The 19,691-nt window shown below is 44.0% G+C and overlaps 1 protein-coding gene across 1 annotated transcript in view; it reads left to right on the top strand.

Moving 5' to 3' along the window:
- Nucleotides 1-562: 562 nt before the first annotated feature.
- Nucleotides 563-19,691, top strand: part of LOC311134895 (solute carrier family 23 member 2) — a gene marked incomplete at both ends in the record, with an annotated part of 65,582 nt that continues 46,453 nt past the window's right edge. The window contains 4 exons of the mRNA XM_084168661.1: nucleotides 563-634; nucleotides 6,562-6,717; nucleotides 11,150-11,307; nucleotides 13,543-13,720. Coding sequence (XP_084024787.1) covers nucleotides 563-634; nucleotides 6,562-6,717; nucleotides 11,150-11,307; nucleotides 13,543-13,720 — 564 coding nt within the window. The remainder of the gene's footprint in view (nucleotides 635-6,561; nucleotides 6,718-11,149; nucleotides 11,308-13,542; nucleotides 13,721-19,691) is intronic.

Raw genomic sequence — 19,691 nt, 5'->3', positions numbered from 1 at the left:
TTCTGTCTCTCTCCCTCTCTGACCATGCTTATTAACGCATGTTAATGCTTTGTAACTTAAGCTTTATACCTTGTAAATGTAATCATTCAATTTACAAATTAATTAAATACAATTGTATTTAGAATTCCATTCTCAGACATTTCTTGATTGCCTATTACTGTAACTCAACTATAGTATCTTGCATATTGCTAAATCATCTTATGGAGTCAGATTATTAATTTAATAGACTTTGTTAACATATTAATTGCATAGTCTTATTATGAGGCGCATGTGAGGTGTATATAATATGCATATATAACAAATATTACCCACTACAACATCACAACAGACACATGACAAAAGGTCAGGGGGTAAAACAACAAAAAGTTTGGAGGTTATACAACAACTTTTTGCTAGTGATTAAGCTGTGGTTTCCTTGACAACGTGACGTGGCCCTTCATGCTTTCCTAAGGTCCAGAGTTTCTCAGCGTTTTCCAGTGAGTGTGTAGCGTTTTGAGAAGTTTGAGGGGTACCTGTGAGCCTCAGCGTCCAGCCACCACTGTCTCTGTGCCTACGCACCAGCATGCATCTTACCCAGGACCCCAAAGTTGAGATAGGATTGAGCGATCAGGGAACGGTCAACCCTGCCTTTAGGGTAAGTGCTGCTTCACTCTCTCAAAACAACTGAAGAACTGCCAAATCACACCGCATTAAGTATCACATACTCTCAAATGTATGTTCAGTGTTCATTGGTTCCTTGAAATCTTTGGTTTCTTATGCTGAATTTCATGATGTTGGGTCTCAATCGAGAGGGGAAATGAACATCATTTTAGTGGGATGTGGGAACTTTTCCCAACTGTATTCATGCTGGTTTACTTCTGCACAGGAGGAAAACAAAGGGCTGAGTTATTCATCTTAGAAACTAGAGCTGAATTTAAGCTACTGTGGAATGTAATTTGCCCAGAGCATACTGAACAGACTGGGTAGATCAATGGAAAACATTGTTTGATTCCACAGCATGTAGCATAGATATGTCGTTATCAAAAACAGTCATGCAATGCAAAACCAATATATATAGAAATGACAAGAAATGACATTAAAATGATAATAACACAGTTATAACCTATAAACTACGTGTTTGACTCCTAAGGAATAATTTAAATATTCTCCCATACAATTGGCATTTTTATTTATTTATATGCATAAGTTCTGTCTCCCACTGCAAAGCCTTAATGGTAATCAACGTCTAGAAAACTGACTCAGAAAGGCAGTTAGCCAGGATGAATTAAGGCTATATTGAGTCGTTTCATCTTACCATCCAAAGGCAATGCATGCAGCCAGCTATACACTGGTATCCCCCGTGAGCCGGTTCGTACATAAAACCTCCACTCAGGCTGCAAAGGCGTTGATTTCCTCCTTAACTCGATTTAATGGCGAAAAGAAGGAAAAAACTGGGAAAATGTGCGTACTTTTTTATGAAACACATTTTTCCACCACCATGCTAACGTGGCTAATGATGTTGCGCATTGTGTTCAGCCAGGGGTAAACTTCAGACTGCTGCAACCTGATTGGCTGAACGCGATACGCCGCATCCGGGACTAGCATTCCTCGCCATTATATTGAGTTAAAGATGAAATCGATGCCTTTGCAGCCTGAATGGAGAAGGTTTTATGTACGAACGGGTCCACTGGGGATACCAGTGTATAGCCGGCTACATGTATTGCCTTTGTACGGTAAAATGAAACGATTCAATATCCCCAGCTGTTATAAGGATGATTATAAGATGATAATAAGACATGATAAAGGGGTTGTACTGTACGTACTTATGACAAACAAGTCTTAAAATGTTTTATATTCGTATAATAATGCATTATAGTTATGGGGCTTAAGTAAATGTTGCTGAATTACTATTTTTTATTTATTTCAGACTGAATGGGGCGCTCAGTGTACACAGCTGGATTGAGACTTTATTTTCACCCCCCGAAGCATATTTCTCCCCAACCTATCATAGCAAACAAGACAACCAAAACAACAGCTGCCTGCACAAAATCATTTTAGAAACAATTGGCTGAGCCAAAGCAGACGTTTATGATAAATGTATGAGTTTATTTAATTGCTAATTCAATATAATGCATTCAACTGTGGTGGACTAAACTGCAGTGTTATTCATCTTTCTTCATGTCGTGGCATTTTCCCAGCACATTGAGTTAGGAAAATGCGAAGAACAGGCAAATCCCACAGTTGTCAATAACCCTAAGACCAGGTAACACACCCTAAAATAGTCAAATCAAATCAGCTAAAAAATCAATAAATCAAATTAATAGCACATTATTATACAATCATTTGAGTAAAAAAAAAAGAAAGAAATGTATACGTTGAAGATTGTTTGCTAATTCCTACACTGTATCTCTACTGCAGTATTTCCAACAATTACTTTTGTTGCTGCATTTTGACCAGATAAAGACTTTGCGGTGAATGAATAACATGTGGTAAAATATTTTTACAAGGATCAAAATCTCACAGAGTAGAAATGTACAAGCCTCACAAGTGTAAGATAAACATTGAGACCATGACTAGAGTCCATGACTGTCTGGAGATAATGTTTGAATTAATAACCCTCCCGTTGTCCTAGGGTCAAAATGACACGCCACTGTGTTGAACCAACTTTATTTAATTGTTATATTTTTTGGATCATTTGTGAGAAGGAGGCAGTGATACTTTCTTTAAAGTCTCACTGCCTCCTTCTCACAAATGATCCCCAAAATATAAAAATTAAATAAAGTTGGTTCAACACAGTGGCGGGTCATTTTGACCCTAGGACAACGGGAGGGTTAAGGCATTAAATGTTTTTCCGACTTCATGACAACAAGTGGAAGGTGTATCTGAACCAACAGTTTGTGTGTCCCAGATAGATGCCAGCATTTAGAATGTAATGGTCCGGTGGACAGACACCAAATCCCAAAGTGCTGAACGAACAAATATTGTGTATTCATTATCAATTCAGCAACAGCATGATGCATTAAACAGTAATGTAACGGTTGCATTCCACATCTGTTCTGAACTAAATGCTGTGCTCAGAAATGGAAGTGATCTTGTCTACTTAAAAAAAAAAAAAAAAAAAATATCCATAATACACTATATATGCAAAAGTATGTGGACACCCCTTCAAATTAGTGGATTCGGCTATTTCAGCCACACCCGTTGCTGACAGGTGTATAAAATTGAGCGCACAGCCATGCAATCTCCATAGACAAACATTCACCTTACTGGCCTTACTAAAGAGCTCAGTGACTTTCAACGTGGCACCGTCATAGGATGCCACCTTTCCAACAACTCAGTTCGTCAAATTTCTGCCCTGCTAGAGATGCCCCGGTCAACTGTAAGTGCTGTTATTGTGACATGGAAACATCTAGGAGCAACAATGGCTCAGCAATGAAGTGGTAGGCCACACAAGCTCACAGAATGGGACCTCCGAGTGCTGAGGCGCGTAGCGAGTAAAAATTGTCTGTCCTCGGTTGCAACACTCACTACCGAGTTCCAAACTGCCTCTGTAAGCAACGTCAGCACTTCATTGCGTCGGCTGGAGTGGTGTTAAGCTCGCCACCATTACACTGGAGCAGTGGAAACGCATTCTCTGGAATGATGGTCCGGGGCTGTTTTTCATGGTTCGGTCTAGGCCCCTTAGTTCCAGTGAAGGAAAATATTAACGCTACAGCATACAATGACATTCTAGAAAATTCTGTGCTTCTATCTTTGTGGCAACAGTTTGGGGAAGTCCCTTTCCTGTTTCAGCATGACAATGCCCCTGTGCACAAAGCGAGGTCCATACAGAAATGGTTTGTTGAGATCAGTGTGGAAGAACTTGACTGGCCTGCACAGAGCCCTGACCTCAACCCCATCAAACACCTTTGGGATGAATTGGAACGCTGACTGCGAGCCAGGACTAATCGTCCAACATCAGTGCCCGACCTCACAAATGCTCTTGTGGCTGAATGGAAGCAAGTCCCCGCAGCAATGTTCCAACATCTAGTGGAAAGCCTTCCCAGAATAGTGGAGGGTGTTATAGCAGCAAAGGGGGGACCAACTCCATATTAATGTCCATGATTTTGGAATGAGATGTTCGACGAGCAAGTGTCCACATACTTTTGGTCATGTAATGTAATTTTCCATACATAATGTTGTTGAAAAGCCACAGTTGGTTGTGTTTGTAAGGTGGCAATGTAGTAACTGATTGCCAAGACTGGCCTGTTATACTTCTAAAATGGAATGAGGAAAGTGAAGGAAGTACTAGTGGGAGGCCATCTGGTTATGATTTGGGTTTAGAGGGCCATCATGCTCTGTGGCATGATGTACAGTGGGCTACACACCCACATGCAGTGAAAAGCTCGCTTCATTTAAGCTATTACAACATTACTATCAATGTCTATGGCAGGGATGGACAACTTCAGTCCTCGTGGGCCTGATTGGTGTCAAATTTTTGCCCCATCCCCAGCACCAGCTAACAGACCTGACTCCAATAATCAACTAATCATGATCTTCAGTTTAAAATGCAATTCGTTTAATCAGCTGTATTTGCTAGGGATGGGGAAAAAGTGTGACACCACTCCGGCCCCCGAGGACTGGAGTTGCCCATCCCTTGTTATGGGATGGCGCACATGGTGATCCACATTTAAAGGAAAGTGGAGGGGAAATCCATTAGGTGGCAGCAAAAGATTAGCAGATAGTAGCCTGAGCACATATCGCTGAAACCAGCTGTTGGATAAGTCTACCTTCTGTGGCTCAAACAAGCAAAGACACATGGATTGGTTCTGAGAAGTCCTGTTGAATTCTATGACTGTGTTCATGTGATGAGGCATCGAAGGTACTGTTCTGAGATTAAAGGCTTTCAGAGTGGATTTTAAGGCTTTTTTTGTGACAGTTGTAAGATTTCTGTACCTGTTGAACACATTGCTATCCATTCCTGCTTTAACCTTTTCCCCCAATACCTGCTTCCTCTCCACCTCTTGCCAGTGAAAACGTATTCATACCACACATTTCATATGTATCATTCACCTTACCTCAATGAGGGATTAGGTGTCATGATGAAGGTAGCTATGTTAGGAATAGCTGCCCGCATTTCATTTTTACACAAGTGTTTGTAGACACAAATAAGGTGTATGACTGAACATAAGCGTCATCATGTGTGTGTCTCTACAATGCAAGGGATATCTATACCTGCTACTTTATAATTGCTAAAATCAACTTCTTGCCTGATTAAACAATACTACTTGAGCTCAGTCAACCAAGCAATCCCTCTTTTAAACAAGTTTTAATCCATAGTGAATTACCTCAAACAGTCAAAGGAACACACACAGCATATGGAATGGAATATGGCCTGTGGGATGCGTGTTAACATGGGCCTGACCTCTTTATCTTTAGGACACTGACTGGTTTCAAGCAGCGTTTGTGGACTATTTGGCCCTGTTTACCGTCAGAATGGATTACTAGCTGCCCACACCGGTGCCATTTTTTACCATATCACCTATCACATGCTCCCATCAGACTCGGTATAGATTTCCCTTTCACGGTCACAGGGTGCATGGGACAAAAGATGGGACTGGGAATCCATAGCTCAGGCCATAATGGAGACATGGAAATGGATTCCTAAGGGTCATTTCAATGATTGAACATTCACTGTGGCCGTTACACAGTAGCACTAGCGTATATTAGGCATACCCTTTTTCCCTGCGGTAAAATAAAAATCACTGGGCATGGTAGGAATACCACTAAGACTTCCTTCACAGGCAGATGTTTCTTGTTTTCTTGTTTTTTTTTGTTGTCGTTGGCATGCTGTTCTTTTAGAATTTGACATCAAAGAAGAATGTTAAAGGGATTTAACACAATCCTGTGTGGTTGTAGTTGGACTGTTTCTGTTCTGTTTTTCTCAGAAAACTACTTCATCAAGAATTTTAGGTTTTTAGATTGTTTTGGGAATTTCTTATGATAATAATAATAATTTACTTTGATGTCCATTTTTCTAGCTTGATGGGTAGCCTCAGAGGGTTATTTTTAGGTCAAAACATGTAAGCTTATGTAAGTATGTACAGTATATAAGTATATATCGCAAAATCCAATTTAAAAAAGGAATTCCACTCAAAAGTAGAGATTTAACATCATCAGCTTTCGTGTTCTACTACAGATTTTGACTTAAAAGGGCAACCTGCAGTTTCTAAATCCATATTTGGACTTATAAATTAATGATATTTACCCATTGATTCTTGAAGAATATAACTTATAAATACCAAAATATAAGCTTGTTTTACTCCAATGTTTGTAAATATACCGTATAGCCTCAAAACTTAGTTAAAACTATCATTTTGATATCATTGATGGTCAGTTCTTACACCCATAGCTCTGTCTATGAATTTGAGAGTGGTTACATTTCTCCAGCCCTATCCCTCAGCTTTTTACCAAAATAGTGGTGGGAAATAGTTTGTTATTGTTTAAACTGGAGATTGCCCCTTTAAAGCTGAACTATATGGAACAAGGAACAAAACCGCACATTTCAACTTCCCCTCTAAAGACAGTTGTTTTCCTCCACAGGGCCCGGACAGTGGTCAGTCAGAGAGGGTTGACATGGATGGGTCTCACACAGAGGGCCTGGAAGAAGGTCTGGAGGACCAGAACAAAGGCCTGGATCTGGTCTACTCCATCAATGATAGGCCACCATGGTATCTCTGCATCCTGCTGGGCTTCCAGGTAAAGGAACAACACAATGCAGGTTGTACCCTGTGTTATCCACCAGGGTTGGGGTCAATTCCATTTTAATTCAGTCAATTCAGGACGTGAACTGAAATACCCATTCCAATTGAAAATTAAGAAGTTGTGAGGAAAATTAGAATTGGAATGTCAATTTACTACCTGAATTGACTGAATTTAAATTGGATTGACCCCAAACCTGCTGTGAACCAGACATCTTCTTTATTGAGAAAAAATGTACTTACTACGACTGTAATATGTGATTGTCTCACCTGGCTATCTTAAGATGAATACACTAACTGTAAGTCGCTCTGGATAAGATCGTCTGCTAAATGACTAAAATGTAAATGTACATCCTTTACCTACTCCCTCTTCCCCTGTATAAATATCTCTTAGTCTAGAGTTAAGTCTCCCTCCTATAACAATTTCCCATCTAGCCTTTCTTGGAAATAGTTCTGCATGCGGGTTCCTAGCAGTCATATACTGTAAGTCCCCATCTCACCCACTCCTTCTCTGTCTTTCCTTACCCACTTCAAAGTCACCCCATATTTGATGTCACCATTCCTCAAAGGTAAAAAACATAATGGAAAGGAAACAGCCCATATCTTAATTAATAAGTCCCACCATTGCGCCTGAGTTATTTAAGACTATTAACCCCTTTTAAACATTGTATGTTTGAGCTACAGACTTCTAGGTTGTACCATTGGATTCGTCTATTTCTTCTATTTCTTCTGCATCCAGTGTTTGTGAGACAAGGGTGGATCCCGAAGAAGCCCGGGGCCGGATCTTCATTCTGTAGCCAGAATGGTTTGAGCTACAAACATGTCGTCCAAAAAGTTATACATTTGACTCATCTGTCCATAGAACATTCTTCCAAGAGACTTGATGATCATCCAGGTGCTTCTAGACGCTTTTTGGGCAAACTTGAGTCAACTTTTTGGACGAGGTGGGTCCCATTATGTCTGGCAAAAACCAAACACTGCATTCCACAGTAAGAACCTCATACCAACGGTCAAGCATGGTGGTGGTAGTGTGATGGTTTGGGGATATTTTGCTGCCTCAGGACCTGGATGACTTGCCTTAATAGAAGGAACCATGAATTTTGCTCTGTATCATAGAATTCTACAGGAGAATGTCAGGCCTTCTGTCTGTGAGCTGAAGCTGAAGCACATCTGGGTCATGCAGCAAGACAATGATCCAAAACACACAATCAAATCTACATGAAAATTGTTGAAAAGCAACAAATTTGAAGTTTTGGAATGGCCTAGTCAAAGTCCAGACCTAATCCCAATTGAGATGTTGTGGCAGGACTTGAAACGAGCAGTTCATACTTGAAAACCCACAAATGTCGCTGAGGCTAAAATTCCTCCACAGCGATTTGAGAGACTGACTAACAACTACAGGATGCATTTGGTTGCGGTCATTGCAGCTTAAGGTGGCACAACCAGTTATTGAGTGTAAGGGGGCAATTACTTTTTCACACAGGGGAATTGGGTATTGCATAACTTTGTTAACTAAATTTCTGTACTTACAGCAGGGATGGGTAACTTTTTATGTGGGTGGGGGCCACTATTTCCTGCAATTCTACACATTTTGCCATAAGGTGGAGGCACATTTTTACAGTTTTTAATATGATAACTGATGGTCAAAAGTTGTGCACTATATAGGGAATAGGGTTCCATTTCCCACTTATGCATTCTCATTTCGACCCCAAACCCAAAACTGGTGTGCGTTGCCAAAGAGCTCTATTTTCAAGTCATCTGACCAAAGCACCAGTTCCAATCCAAGTGCCAATGCTGTTTAGTGAAGTCCAGGTGTTTACATTTGTTGGACAACATGAAAATAGAGCTCTTTGGTTACACTCACTAGTGGCAGGTTTGGCATCGAAATGAGAATGCATGAGCAGAAAAGAACCCCATACCTACTGTAAAATATGGTGGTGGATATTTTATGTTATGGGGCTATTTTGCTTCCACTAGACCTTGGGCCCTTATTAAGGTCAACGGCATCATGAACTTTACCCAGTACCAGGACATTTTAACCAAAAATCTGGTTGCCTCTGCCAGGAGGCTGAAATGTGGCCGCAAGTGAACAGTATCTTCTAGCAAGACAATAACCCCAAGCACACATCAAAATCCACAAAGAAATTGTTAATTGACAACAAAATCATCATTTTGCAATGGCCATCTCAGTTCCCGGGCTTGAAACCCATTGAATTGAAGAGGGCAGTCCATAAGCACAGACAAAGGATATCAAGGATCTGGAAGGACTCTGTATGGAGGAATGGTCTAAGATCCCTCCCAATGTGTTCTCCAACTCATAAAACATTTTAGAAAAAGTATCGGTGTCGTTATCCTCGCAAGGTGAGGTATTGAAAGGTATTGAAAACAGGGGTGTCAATCCTTTTGAACCCTACCTTTTGAACCCTACCTTTTTGATAAAATAAATATTACTTGTTAAACAAGATCTCTGAGCAATTATATTAGTATAAAGTAATATATATGTTTAGCATACAATATATCTCAGTATTTGAAATATTTATTTTATACATCATTTTTGCTCATCTTTATCAAGGGTGTCAATAATTTTGGACCCCACTGTATGTATGTAGTAACTTGTATTATTAATTGTAGCAGTAGTTCTATTAGCTGTAGGCCTATTAGTAATTTAACAACTTTTTCTGTGCTTAACTTTTTGTTGTTGTTGCTGTTAATGTAGCTTCATTGCCAAAATCCTGACCTATCCTTTTAAACCAAACGTCATTATCGACTAATATCGACTAATTATCAACTATTTTCCCACTGCACTGTGTCAAAAATGTACGTTTTACAGTTAATGTCCTGCAATTCTACTCATTTTGCCATGGGGTAGAGAGCAAAAATGTTTTTTTTGGCTAATTTCCTGCAATTCTACACCTTTTGTAATGACTTATGCCATATTAATATGATATGACAGAGAATGACTAATAAAATCAATATGGTATTCGGCCATGGTTAATACAAGTTTAGATAGCTGGCTAGACTAACGACCAATCTAAAAATTGTTAGCTGACATGGCTAATTGAGTCTGTCAGTGACTGACATAACAAGACAAAAACTGCCACATTTTGAAATTGCACCTGGTGTATTCTTACTTAATAATAATACTTCTTAAGTTGAGACCCCAACTTGGGCCCTAAGCGACCGATTATGTTGCTTATGCCTGGAACTGGATAGTGAGGTGGGGCCCCCAAAAGGCTAGAGACCTCCAGGGGGCCCACATTGATTTTATTAGTCATTCTCTCTCATATCATATTAACATGGCATAAGTCATTACAAAAGGTGTAGAATTGCAGGACATTAACTGTAAAATGTAAATGTTTTCTCTACACTGTCAAGAGGGAGGCCACTAAAATGTTTTGCCATGAGGTGGGGCCCCCAAAAGGCTAGAGCCCCCAAAAGGGGCCCTGATCCTTAACCTTAGGTGGGACAAGCCTAGCTTGTTTAGCCTAGTATAACACAAGCATTTGCACACCTGTGCACTGAAAGCCCAGGGCTAACATGTCAAGTAAGTGACAGAGGCGCTGATGGGACAATTAAAGGACCATGCATATTCTGTAGAAGTCACTCAGCAAATATGTTTTCACACTGCTGATTTCAACAATGTGTTTGTAATGTCAGGCAGGTGTTTGTGGTGATTTATCAGGCTAGCACTGAAAAGAGGAGGGCCAGCTAAGACCTGGACCAAAATGGTGTTATCCAACTTCAATTAATGCATTATGTGAAAATGATGTGTGAAATGTGGTTTTGTCCACCAAAACCTGTGAAGAGCTTTAAAGGGATAGTGATAGATTTAGGCAATTAAGCCCTTTTTCTACTTACCCAGAGTCAGATGAACTTATGGATACCATTTTTATGTCTCTGATTGAGTGCAGTTTGAAGGACGTTAGAGGTAGTTTCGTGAGCCATTGCTAACTAGGGTGAGCGCAATGGCTGGATGTCTACATGGACCACAAACATATAAATGGTATCCATGAGTTCATCTGACTTTAGTTAAGTAGAAAAAGGGCTTCATCACTATCCCTTTAACAGTTCGGACTGAAAAAAGAATAAGGCTGAATATAGCCTAATCATTACATTTTACATATTTAGCAGACGCTCTTATCCAGAGCGACTTACATTAGCGTTAAGTGCCTTGCTTAATGGCACATCGACAGATTTTTCACCTAGTCGGCTCGGGGATTAGAACCAGCAACCTTTCTGTTACTGCCACAACGCTCTTACCCACTAAGCTACCTGCCGCCTTGTATTAGAACAGTGTATTTTTACATTTATATTTGGGTGTGATATCAATTAAATGTCAATGTGTCTCTCAGGTGTTGTTCTGTAACAATATACTGTGACTTGGACCGTAACATTTCATGTAAACGTCTTTCTTCTGCTCCTGTCAACAGCATTACATCCTGGCATTCGGTGGCATCATTGCAGTGCCTCTGATCCTGGCCGAGCCTCTCTGTATTGGAGACAACAATGCCGCCAAGAGCCAACTCATCTCCACCATATTCTTTGTGTCGGGTGTGTGTACACTGCTTCAGACCACTATCGGAACCAGGTAGCTAGTCCTCTTGGCATTTCCTTAACAGCTTAACTTTCACATAAGGGCACAAACATATACACTGAGTGTACAAAACATTAAGAACACCTGCTCTTTCCATTACTTAGATTGACCAGCTGAATCAAGGTGAAAGTTATGATCCCTTATTGATGTCACTTGTTAAATCCACTTCAATCCATGTAGATGAAGGGAAGGAGACAGGTTAAAGAAGGATTGTTAAGCCTTGAGACAATTGAGTCATGGGTTGTGTATGTGTGCCATTCAGAGGGTGAATGGGCAAGACAAAATATTTAAGTGCCTTTGAACGGGGTATGGTAGTAGGAGCCAGGCGTACTGGTTTGTGTCAAGAACTGCAACACTGCTGGGTTTTTCACGTTCAACTGTTTCCTGTGTGACATCCAGCCAACTTGACACAACTGGGGAAAGCATTGGGGTCAACATGGGCCAACAACCCTGTGGAACACTTTTGACACCTTGTAGACTCCATGCCCCAACGAATTGAGGCTGTTCTGAGGGCAAAAGGGGGGGGGTTGAGGTGGTGCAACTCAATATTAGGAAGGTGTTCTTAATGTTTTGTACACTCAGTGTATAGGCACAAGGATGTTTAAATGCAAACACATTTAAACCCACAGAGGCTTAGAAGAACACATAGACAAGCGTGTGTGCATGTATGCCTGAGTAGACACACATCTGAACCTAACATAAATCCTTCTCTATTTTCGCCATCCATCTAAGTAATCCTTCTGGAAATATCTGTAAAGTAAAGTTCCAGACAGCTTAACGCCTTAATGTACAGTATGGTGAGGACAGGGTTAGGGCCTGGGCCTTCCACAGTTTAAGAATTCCTGTTCAAAGCCTTATGTTGAGTTGCCATGAGTTAGAGCAAAAGAGCCCAGGTGTGGGATTGGTCAGTATGGCAATATATCACTATAAGACTAGACAATCACCCAGATGAGTCTATCACAGCCCAGCAGTTATTTATCATCAACATAACACAATAGCTACCTTATTTATTTAAGCTGGTTTGAGCTAATAAGTGTCCCCTCTAGTAGTATACAGTTAATGACACTGAATATACACTGAGTGTACAAAACATTAGGAACACCTTATTAATATTGAGTTGCACCACCCCTTTTTGCCCTCAGAACAGCCTCAATTCGTCAGGGTATGAAGTCTACAAGGTGTTGAAAGCGTTCCACAGGGATGCTGGCCCATGTTGACCCCAATAATTCCCACAGTTATGTCAAGTTGTTTGGATATCCTTTGGGTGGCGGACCATTCTTGATACACACGGGAAACTGTTGAGTGTGAAAAACCAAGTAGCGTTGCAGTTCTTGACACAAACCAGTGCGCCTGGAACCTACTAAAGGCACTTAAATCTTTTGTCTTGCCCATTCACCCTCTGTATGGCACACATACACAATCCATGTCTCAATTGTCTCAAGGCATAAACATCATTCTTTAACCTGTCTCCTCCCCTCCATCTACACTGATTTAAGTGGATTTAACTAGTGACATCAATAAGGGATCATAGCTTTCACCTGGATTCACCTGGTCAGTCTGTCATGGAAAGAGCAGGTGTTCTTAATGTTTTGTACACTCAGTGTATCTCAACTGTTGTAAGATCAAAATGGGTTGGTAGTATAAGGCTAAAACCACTGGACCAGGGATGCATCCAGTGGAAGAAATCAGGCAAATAGGCAACTAGTTACCCAACCAGCTACCCAACTAGCTACCCAATCAGCTACCCAACCAGCTACCCAATCAGCTACCCAACTAGCTACTCAACCAGCTACCCAATCAGCTACCCAACCAGCTACCCAACTAGCTACCCAGCCAGCTACCCAACCAGCTACCCAATCAGCTACCCAACTAGCTACCCAACCAGCTACCCAACTAACTACCTAACTAGCTACCCAACCACCTACCCATTTCAATTAAGTTTATCGTCACTATACATCATTACTTGGCTCCAGGTATCAGGGATCATTCCGTGACCATTGAGACGACATTGGGATAATATTGGGTATGTCGTGATCGAGTTAACTTGAGCTTCTTTGACAATCTGCATCTACACAGCTTTAGGTCAAAGGTTAGCTAAACTCATCTAAAGAGCCCAGGGGAGTTGTGCTCTTTTAATCGTATTTGCTACCAGGCAGACAACTGGCAGGTGAACCAGACCATTCCATCCTTAACCCATGCATTCTACTGGTTGCCTCTTTCTTTCCACAGGTTGCCAATCCTCCAGGGGGGTACCTTTAGCTTCATCACCCCCACCCTGGCCATCCTTGCCCTGCCTAAGTGGCAGTGCCCTGCCCCCAGTGCCACGTCAGTGTCCCAGCAGCTTCAAAACGCCACTGAATCCCTGCTAATGGACTCTGATGAGGTGTGGAAGTCACGCATGAGAGAGGTATGTTTGAGGTCTAGATCCAACAAGTGATAGATATACAACAAACCTCCTGAACTAATATGACATATCACTATAACTCAAGACTAAATAAAATGGTATTTTTTGCAGGGAGTAAGTGACTGTCTGAACTCATGTCCATACCACTCAGGACACTAAACCAATTGTATTAAGTGTCGATAGCACTTTACATCCAGCATCCAGGTATAATGGTTTGACTTATGACTATTTATAATATGTTATGTCTCTCTATGCATGACATTTTCACCTGTCTCAAATGAGTTGTTATTTTCTACGGATCATTATGAGATGATTACATGACATTGTAAGGGTCTTAGATGCTCATGACAAGTCTCACGATGCATCCTAACTGCATAGTAATGCATTATACCTATTATATTATAATGCATTATACCTACAGTATACCTAGTATATGTTTTAAGTAAAGTGTTACCCAAGTGTCTTTATGTATCCAGTGGTGTAGTGGTGCCTGGAGAAGTGGGTATACTCTAATGTTGCCCAAAATTTCCCAAACTGCCTGCTCGGTGATGGAAAGGTGTAAAAGATTATATGTTTTCCTATAGTTTTTTTTCCCAGGTTTTCACTCTCAAAGTCACACTTTTTTAAAATAGAGATGTCCACAACAATGCTTAAACCACATCAGGAGACCATTTTTAATCGGGTGCACTTTCATTCAATTGCGCACCTAGCAAAATATTGTTTGGCTAGCGATGTTTTTGAACTGTACAATGTAGGGAAAGGGGATACCTAGTCAGTTGCACAACTTAATGCATTCAACCGAAATGTGTCTTCCGCATTTAACCCAACACCTCTGAATCAGAGCGGTGCGGGGGGCTGCCTTAATCAACATAATCGCCGCCCGGGAGCAGTTGTTGTGGGGGTTAACTGCCTTTCTCAGGGGCAGAAAGGCAGATTTTTACACCTTGGCTACATGTGATGGAAGAATTTGCAAAACAAATGCACTCCTGATTGATACAAATCATCATGATATCATTCTACCAGGTAGGCCTACTTTGCAGCCAACATTTAATGCAGAATCTGCTAGACAAATGCCCTGCCGATTGATACAAATACATTTTAAAAAATAAAATAAAAATTAAGATACAAATCATCATTCTGCCAGGTAGGCCTACTGTGCAGCCAACACTTCATTGGGAAGATTTTGGGGGAAAGCCTTTCGAAATGTTCATTCAAACAGTGCCCACTGTAAAAAACAATCTAGTTGTTTCAACTAATTATTATTAAGTAACTGGTTCCACATGCTTTTTTTTGTTTACTCAACTTTTCGGTCCAAGTGTTACCTGAACAAAAGATGTCCTTAACTTAGCTCTAACGTGAGAAAACGTAGGCAAAAAATCTGTCGACTTAAAATGATGTGTTTGCTCAAATTGTCTCATATGTTCATTTAACTAGAAATTATTATTTGGGCATCTTACCTAAAAAAGGCTGCGGAACTAGTTACACACAGTGCTTTTAATAACATACAATGTTTTCAACTTACATGATTACATTGTGCATGTTCATTTATACAGTAATTAATATTCAACATGTCCTCACCTGGGATTTGAACTCACAACCTCTTTATTTACGGCATTCTGATCTTCCTGCTATACCATCATGTCTGTGTTGAGTGATTTCGAAGGAGTCAGGCGCAGGAGGGTAAATCACAGAATAACAGGATTTATTCCGAAACACAGAGTTACACAGTAATGCGTCAAAACAGTCCAGTGCGCAAAACAGGTGCACTGGAAACAACAAGGCACACAGGGAAATATCCTGGCGATTCAAAATACAAGGAGCTCCACCGAGCTTCTCTAACCTGCACAATAAACAATCACACTCAAAGACAAGGGGGCAGAGGGAACACTTATACATGTACTGATGAGGGGATATGAACCAGGTGTGTGTAATAAACAAGACAAAACAAATGGAATGATGAAATGAGGAGCGGCAGTGGCTAGAAGGCCGGTGATGACGGAACAAGGAGAGGAGGCAGCTTCGGAGGAAGTTGTGACAGTACCCCCCCCCCTTGACCAGCAGCTCCAGCAGTGCGCTGACACCGGCCTCGGGGACGGCCAGGAGGACGCGGAGCAGGGCGAGCCCGGATGGCGACGGTGGAAATCCCGCAATAGAGAGGGATCGAGGATATCCCTCACCGGAACCCTGCACCGCTCCTCCGGACCGTACCCCTCCCACTCCACGAGGTACTGAAGGCCCCCCACCCGACGCCTTGAATCCAGGATGGAACGGACGGAGTACGCCGGGGCTCCCTCGATGTCCAGAGGGGGCGGAGGAACCTCCCGCACCTCAGACTCCTGGAGCGGACCAGCCACCACCGGCCTGAGGATAGACACATGGAACGAGGGGTTAATACGGTAATCTGGAGGGATTAATAACCTATATGTAACCTCGTTTATCCTCCTCAGGACTTTGAACAGCCCCACAAACCGCGGGCTCAGCTTCCGGCAGGGCAGGCGGAGGGGCAGATTCCGGGTCGAGAGCCAGACCCGATCACCCGTTACCAAGACCGGGGCCTCACTGCGGTGGCGGTCAGCATTGGCCTTCTGGCGACGTACGGCGCGCTGGAGGTGGACATGAGCAGCGTTCCACGTCTCCTCCGCGCCCCGAAACCAGTCATCCACCACAGGAGCTTCGGTCTGGCTCTGATGCCACAGTGTCAGAACCGGCTGATAACCTAAAACACATTGAAATGGCGATAGGTTAGTGGAGGAGTGGCGGAGAGAGTTCTGGGCATAATCTGCCCTGTCGGTCCTGGCAGTAAGACCTCAGGAGCCTACCCACATCCTGATTCACCCGTTCCACCTGCCCATTACTGTCGGGGTGAAACCCAGAGGTCAGGCTGACTGAGACTCCCAGACGTTCCATGAACGCCTTCCAGACCCTAGATGTAAACTGGGGACCCCGGTCAAACACTATGTCCTCTGGCACATCTGTAGTGCCGGAAGATGTGAGTAAACAGGGCCTCCGCAGTCTGCAGGGCCGTGGGGAGACTGGGCAGAGGAAGGAGGCGGCAGGCTTTTGAAAAGCGGTCCACAACGACCAGGATGGGGGTGTTACCCTGGAAGAGGGGAAGATCAGTGAGAAAGTCAATACACAGGTGGGACCATGGCTGTTGTGGAACTGGTAAGGGCTGTAATTTACCCGCTGGGAGGTGCCTAGGTGCCTTACTCTGGGCGCACACCGAGCAGGAGGAGACATACACCCTCACATCCTTAGCCAAGGTAGGCCACCAGTACTTTCCGGTCAGGCAGCACACTGTACGGCCGATACCTGGGTGACCAGAGGAGGGGGACGTGTGTGCCCAATAAATCAGACGGTCATGGACAAGAGACGGCACATACTGTAGCCCAGCTGGACACTGAGGTGGAGATGGCTCTGTGCTTAATGCCCGCTCTATGTCCGCGTCCATCGCCCACACTACCGGCACCACAATGCAGGAGGCCGGGAGTATGGGGGTATTGTCTATGAGCCTCTCCTCTGTGTCGTACAGCCATGACAGTGAGTCTGCCTTCATGTTCTTTGTACCCGGGATCTAAGACAGTGTAAAATCAAACCGAGTGAAGAATAGGGCCCACCTGGCCTGGCGAGGGTTCAGCCTCCTCGCTGCCCGGATGTACTCCAGGTTACGATGGTCCTTCCAGACGAGGAAAGTGTGTTTCACCCCCTCGAGCCAGTGCCTCCACACGGTCAGGGCTCGGACAACAGCCAACAGCTCCCGATCACCAACATCGTAGTTCTGCTCCGCCGGGCTGAGCTTCTTGGAGAAGAAGGCACAGGGGCGGAGCTTGGGTGGCGTGCCCGAGCATTGAGATAGGACAGTGCCTATCCCTACCTCGGACGCATCCACCTCCACTACGAACGGTAGTGATGGATCGGGAAGGGCCAGTACCGGGGCCGAGGTGAACAGACCCCTCAGGTTACTGAAGGCCCTGTCAGCCTCAGCAGACCAGCAGAGCCGGGACGGCCCACCCTTTAACAGAGAGGTGATGGGAGCTGCGACCTTGCCAAAGCCCCGGATAAACCTCTGATAGTAGTTGGCAAAGCCAATAAAGCGCTGCACCTCCTTTACCGTGGTTGGAGTTGGCCAATTACGCACGGCTGAAATGCGATCTCCCTCCATCTCCACACCTGAGGTTGTAATGCGGTATCCGAGGAAGGAGACGGACTGTTGGAAAAACAGACACTTTTCTGCCTTGGCATAAAGGTCATGTTCCAACAGTTGGTCCAGCACTTTCCGAACCAGGGACAAATGCTTGGCGCGCGTAGCGGAATAGACCAGAATGTCATTGATGTAGACCACCTCAATGTCATTGATGTTGAAACACCTCAATCACAATGGACTGGAAGACGGATGGAGCATTCATCAAACCGTACGGCATCACCAGGTATTCGTAATGCCCCGGGGTTGTGCTGAATGCTATCTTCCACTCGCCCCCCTCTTGGACTCGCACCAGGTTGTACGCACTCCGGAGATCTAATTTTGTGAAGAAGCGTGCACCATGCATTGACTCGATCACAGATGGTATGAGGGGTACAGGATAACTATAACGTATTGTCCCCTTGTTCAGTGCTCGGTAATCAATGCAAGGGCACAGACCTCCGTCTTTCTTCTTCACAAAAAATAAACTTGAGGAGGCGGGCGAAGTGGAGGGACGGATGAACCCCTGGCGCAGGGACTCGGAGACGTATGTCTCCATCGCCTCCGTTTCAGCCTGCGACAGGGGATACACATCACTCCTGGGAGGCACAGCGTCCACCCGGAGGTTTACTGCGCAATCCCCTGCCCGATGAGGTGGTAATTTGGTCACCTGCGTTTTGGAAAACGTGTGCGCTAAATCAAGGTATTTGGGGGGAATGCGCACGGTGGAGGTAGTGTCTGGACTTTCCACCTTGGTTGAACCAGCAGAAACAGCTAGACACCTACCCTGACACTCTCGCGACCACCCCGTGAGAACCCTCTGCGGCCATGAAAAGGTGGGGTTGTGTAGTGCTAACCAGGGAAGACCCAACACAACAGGGAAATCAGGAGACTCAATAATAATAAAAAAGGTGACTTTTAGTGACTGGTGCGGTAACTTCCCTAACGAATCCGGACCCTAATGGTCGACTGTCAAGTGCTCTGATGGAGCGTGGAATGGATAGGGGAACCAATGTAATACCTAGACTATGTGCTAACGACCTGTCCATAAAGTTTACAGCTGTGCCTGAATCGACCAGCGCCTTACACTGGGGAACTACTGTGTAATCAGGGAAGTGGATGTGTAGGGTACAGTGCGCAGCAGAGGGCTCTGAACAAGTGTGGGTGTTCAATACCTGGGGTGATGCAAGAGTGCCCTGCCTGCCGCCTCCAGACCCAAAAGAACGCTGACGACAGCGTGCAGTAGAATGTCCTCTCGTGCCACAAGAGTGACACTGGCGCTGTCGTCCTCCGCTTTCCTGGATCGCCACACCACCAAGCTCCATCATCTCGTGATCCGGGTTGGGGTGGGGGTGAAAAGGGCAGGCCCCTTCCAGGACGTCCTCTAGAAGCCAGCAGGTTGTCCAACCAGATGGCCATGTCCACCAGTTGATGGAAGGACAATGTGGTGTTCCGGCAGGCTAGCTCCCTTCGGACGTCCTCTTGCAGGTGGCACCGGAAGTGGTCGATGAGGGTACGAAACTCCAGGGCAAAGTTCTGCGCGGTCCTCGTCCCCTGCCTCAGGTGGACCAGCTGCTCGCCCGCCTCTCTACCTTCGGGCGGGTGATCGAAGACGACCCGGAAGAGGCGAGCGAACTCCCCGTAGTTGTCCAACGCGGCTCCTCCTTCACTCCAGACCGCGTTGGCCCACTCCAGGGCTTTCCCCGAGAGGCAGGAGACGAGGGCGGACACTTTCTCCCGCTCCGATGGAGCCGGGCTGATGGTCGAGAAGTATAGATCCAGTTGCAGGAGGAA

Source organism: Coregonus lavaretus (assembly GCF_964263955.1).
Source record: "Coregonus lavaretus genome assembly, chromosome: 9".
Classification (NCBI taxonomy): domain Eukaryota; kingdom Metazoa; phylum Chordata; class Actinopteri; order Salmoniformes; family Salmonidae; genus Coregonus; species Coregonus lavaretus.
Note: the sequence above shows the minus strand (reverse complement) of the source record. Positions and strands in the feature narration are given on the sequence as shown.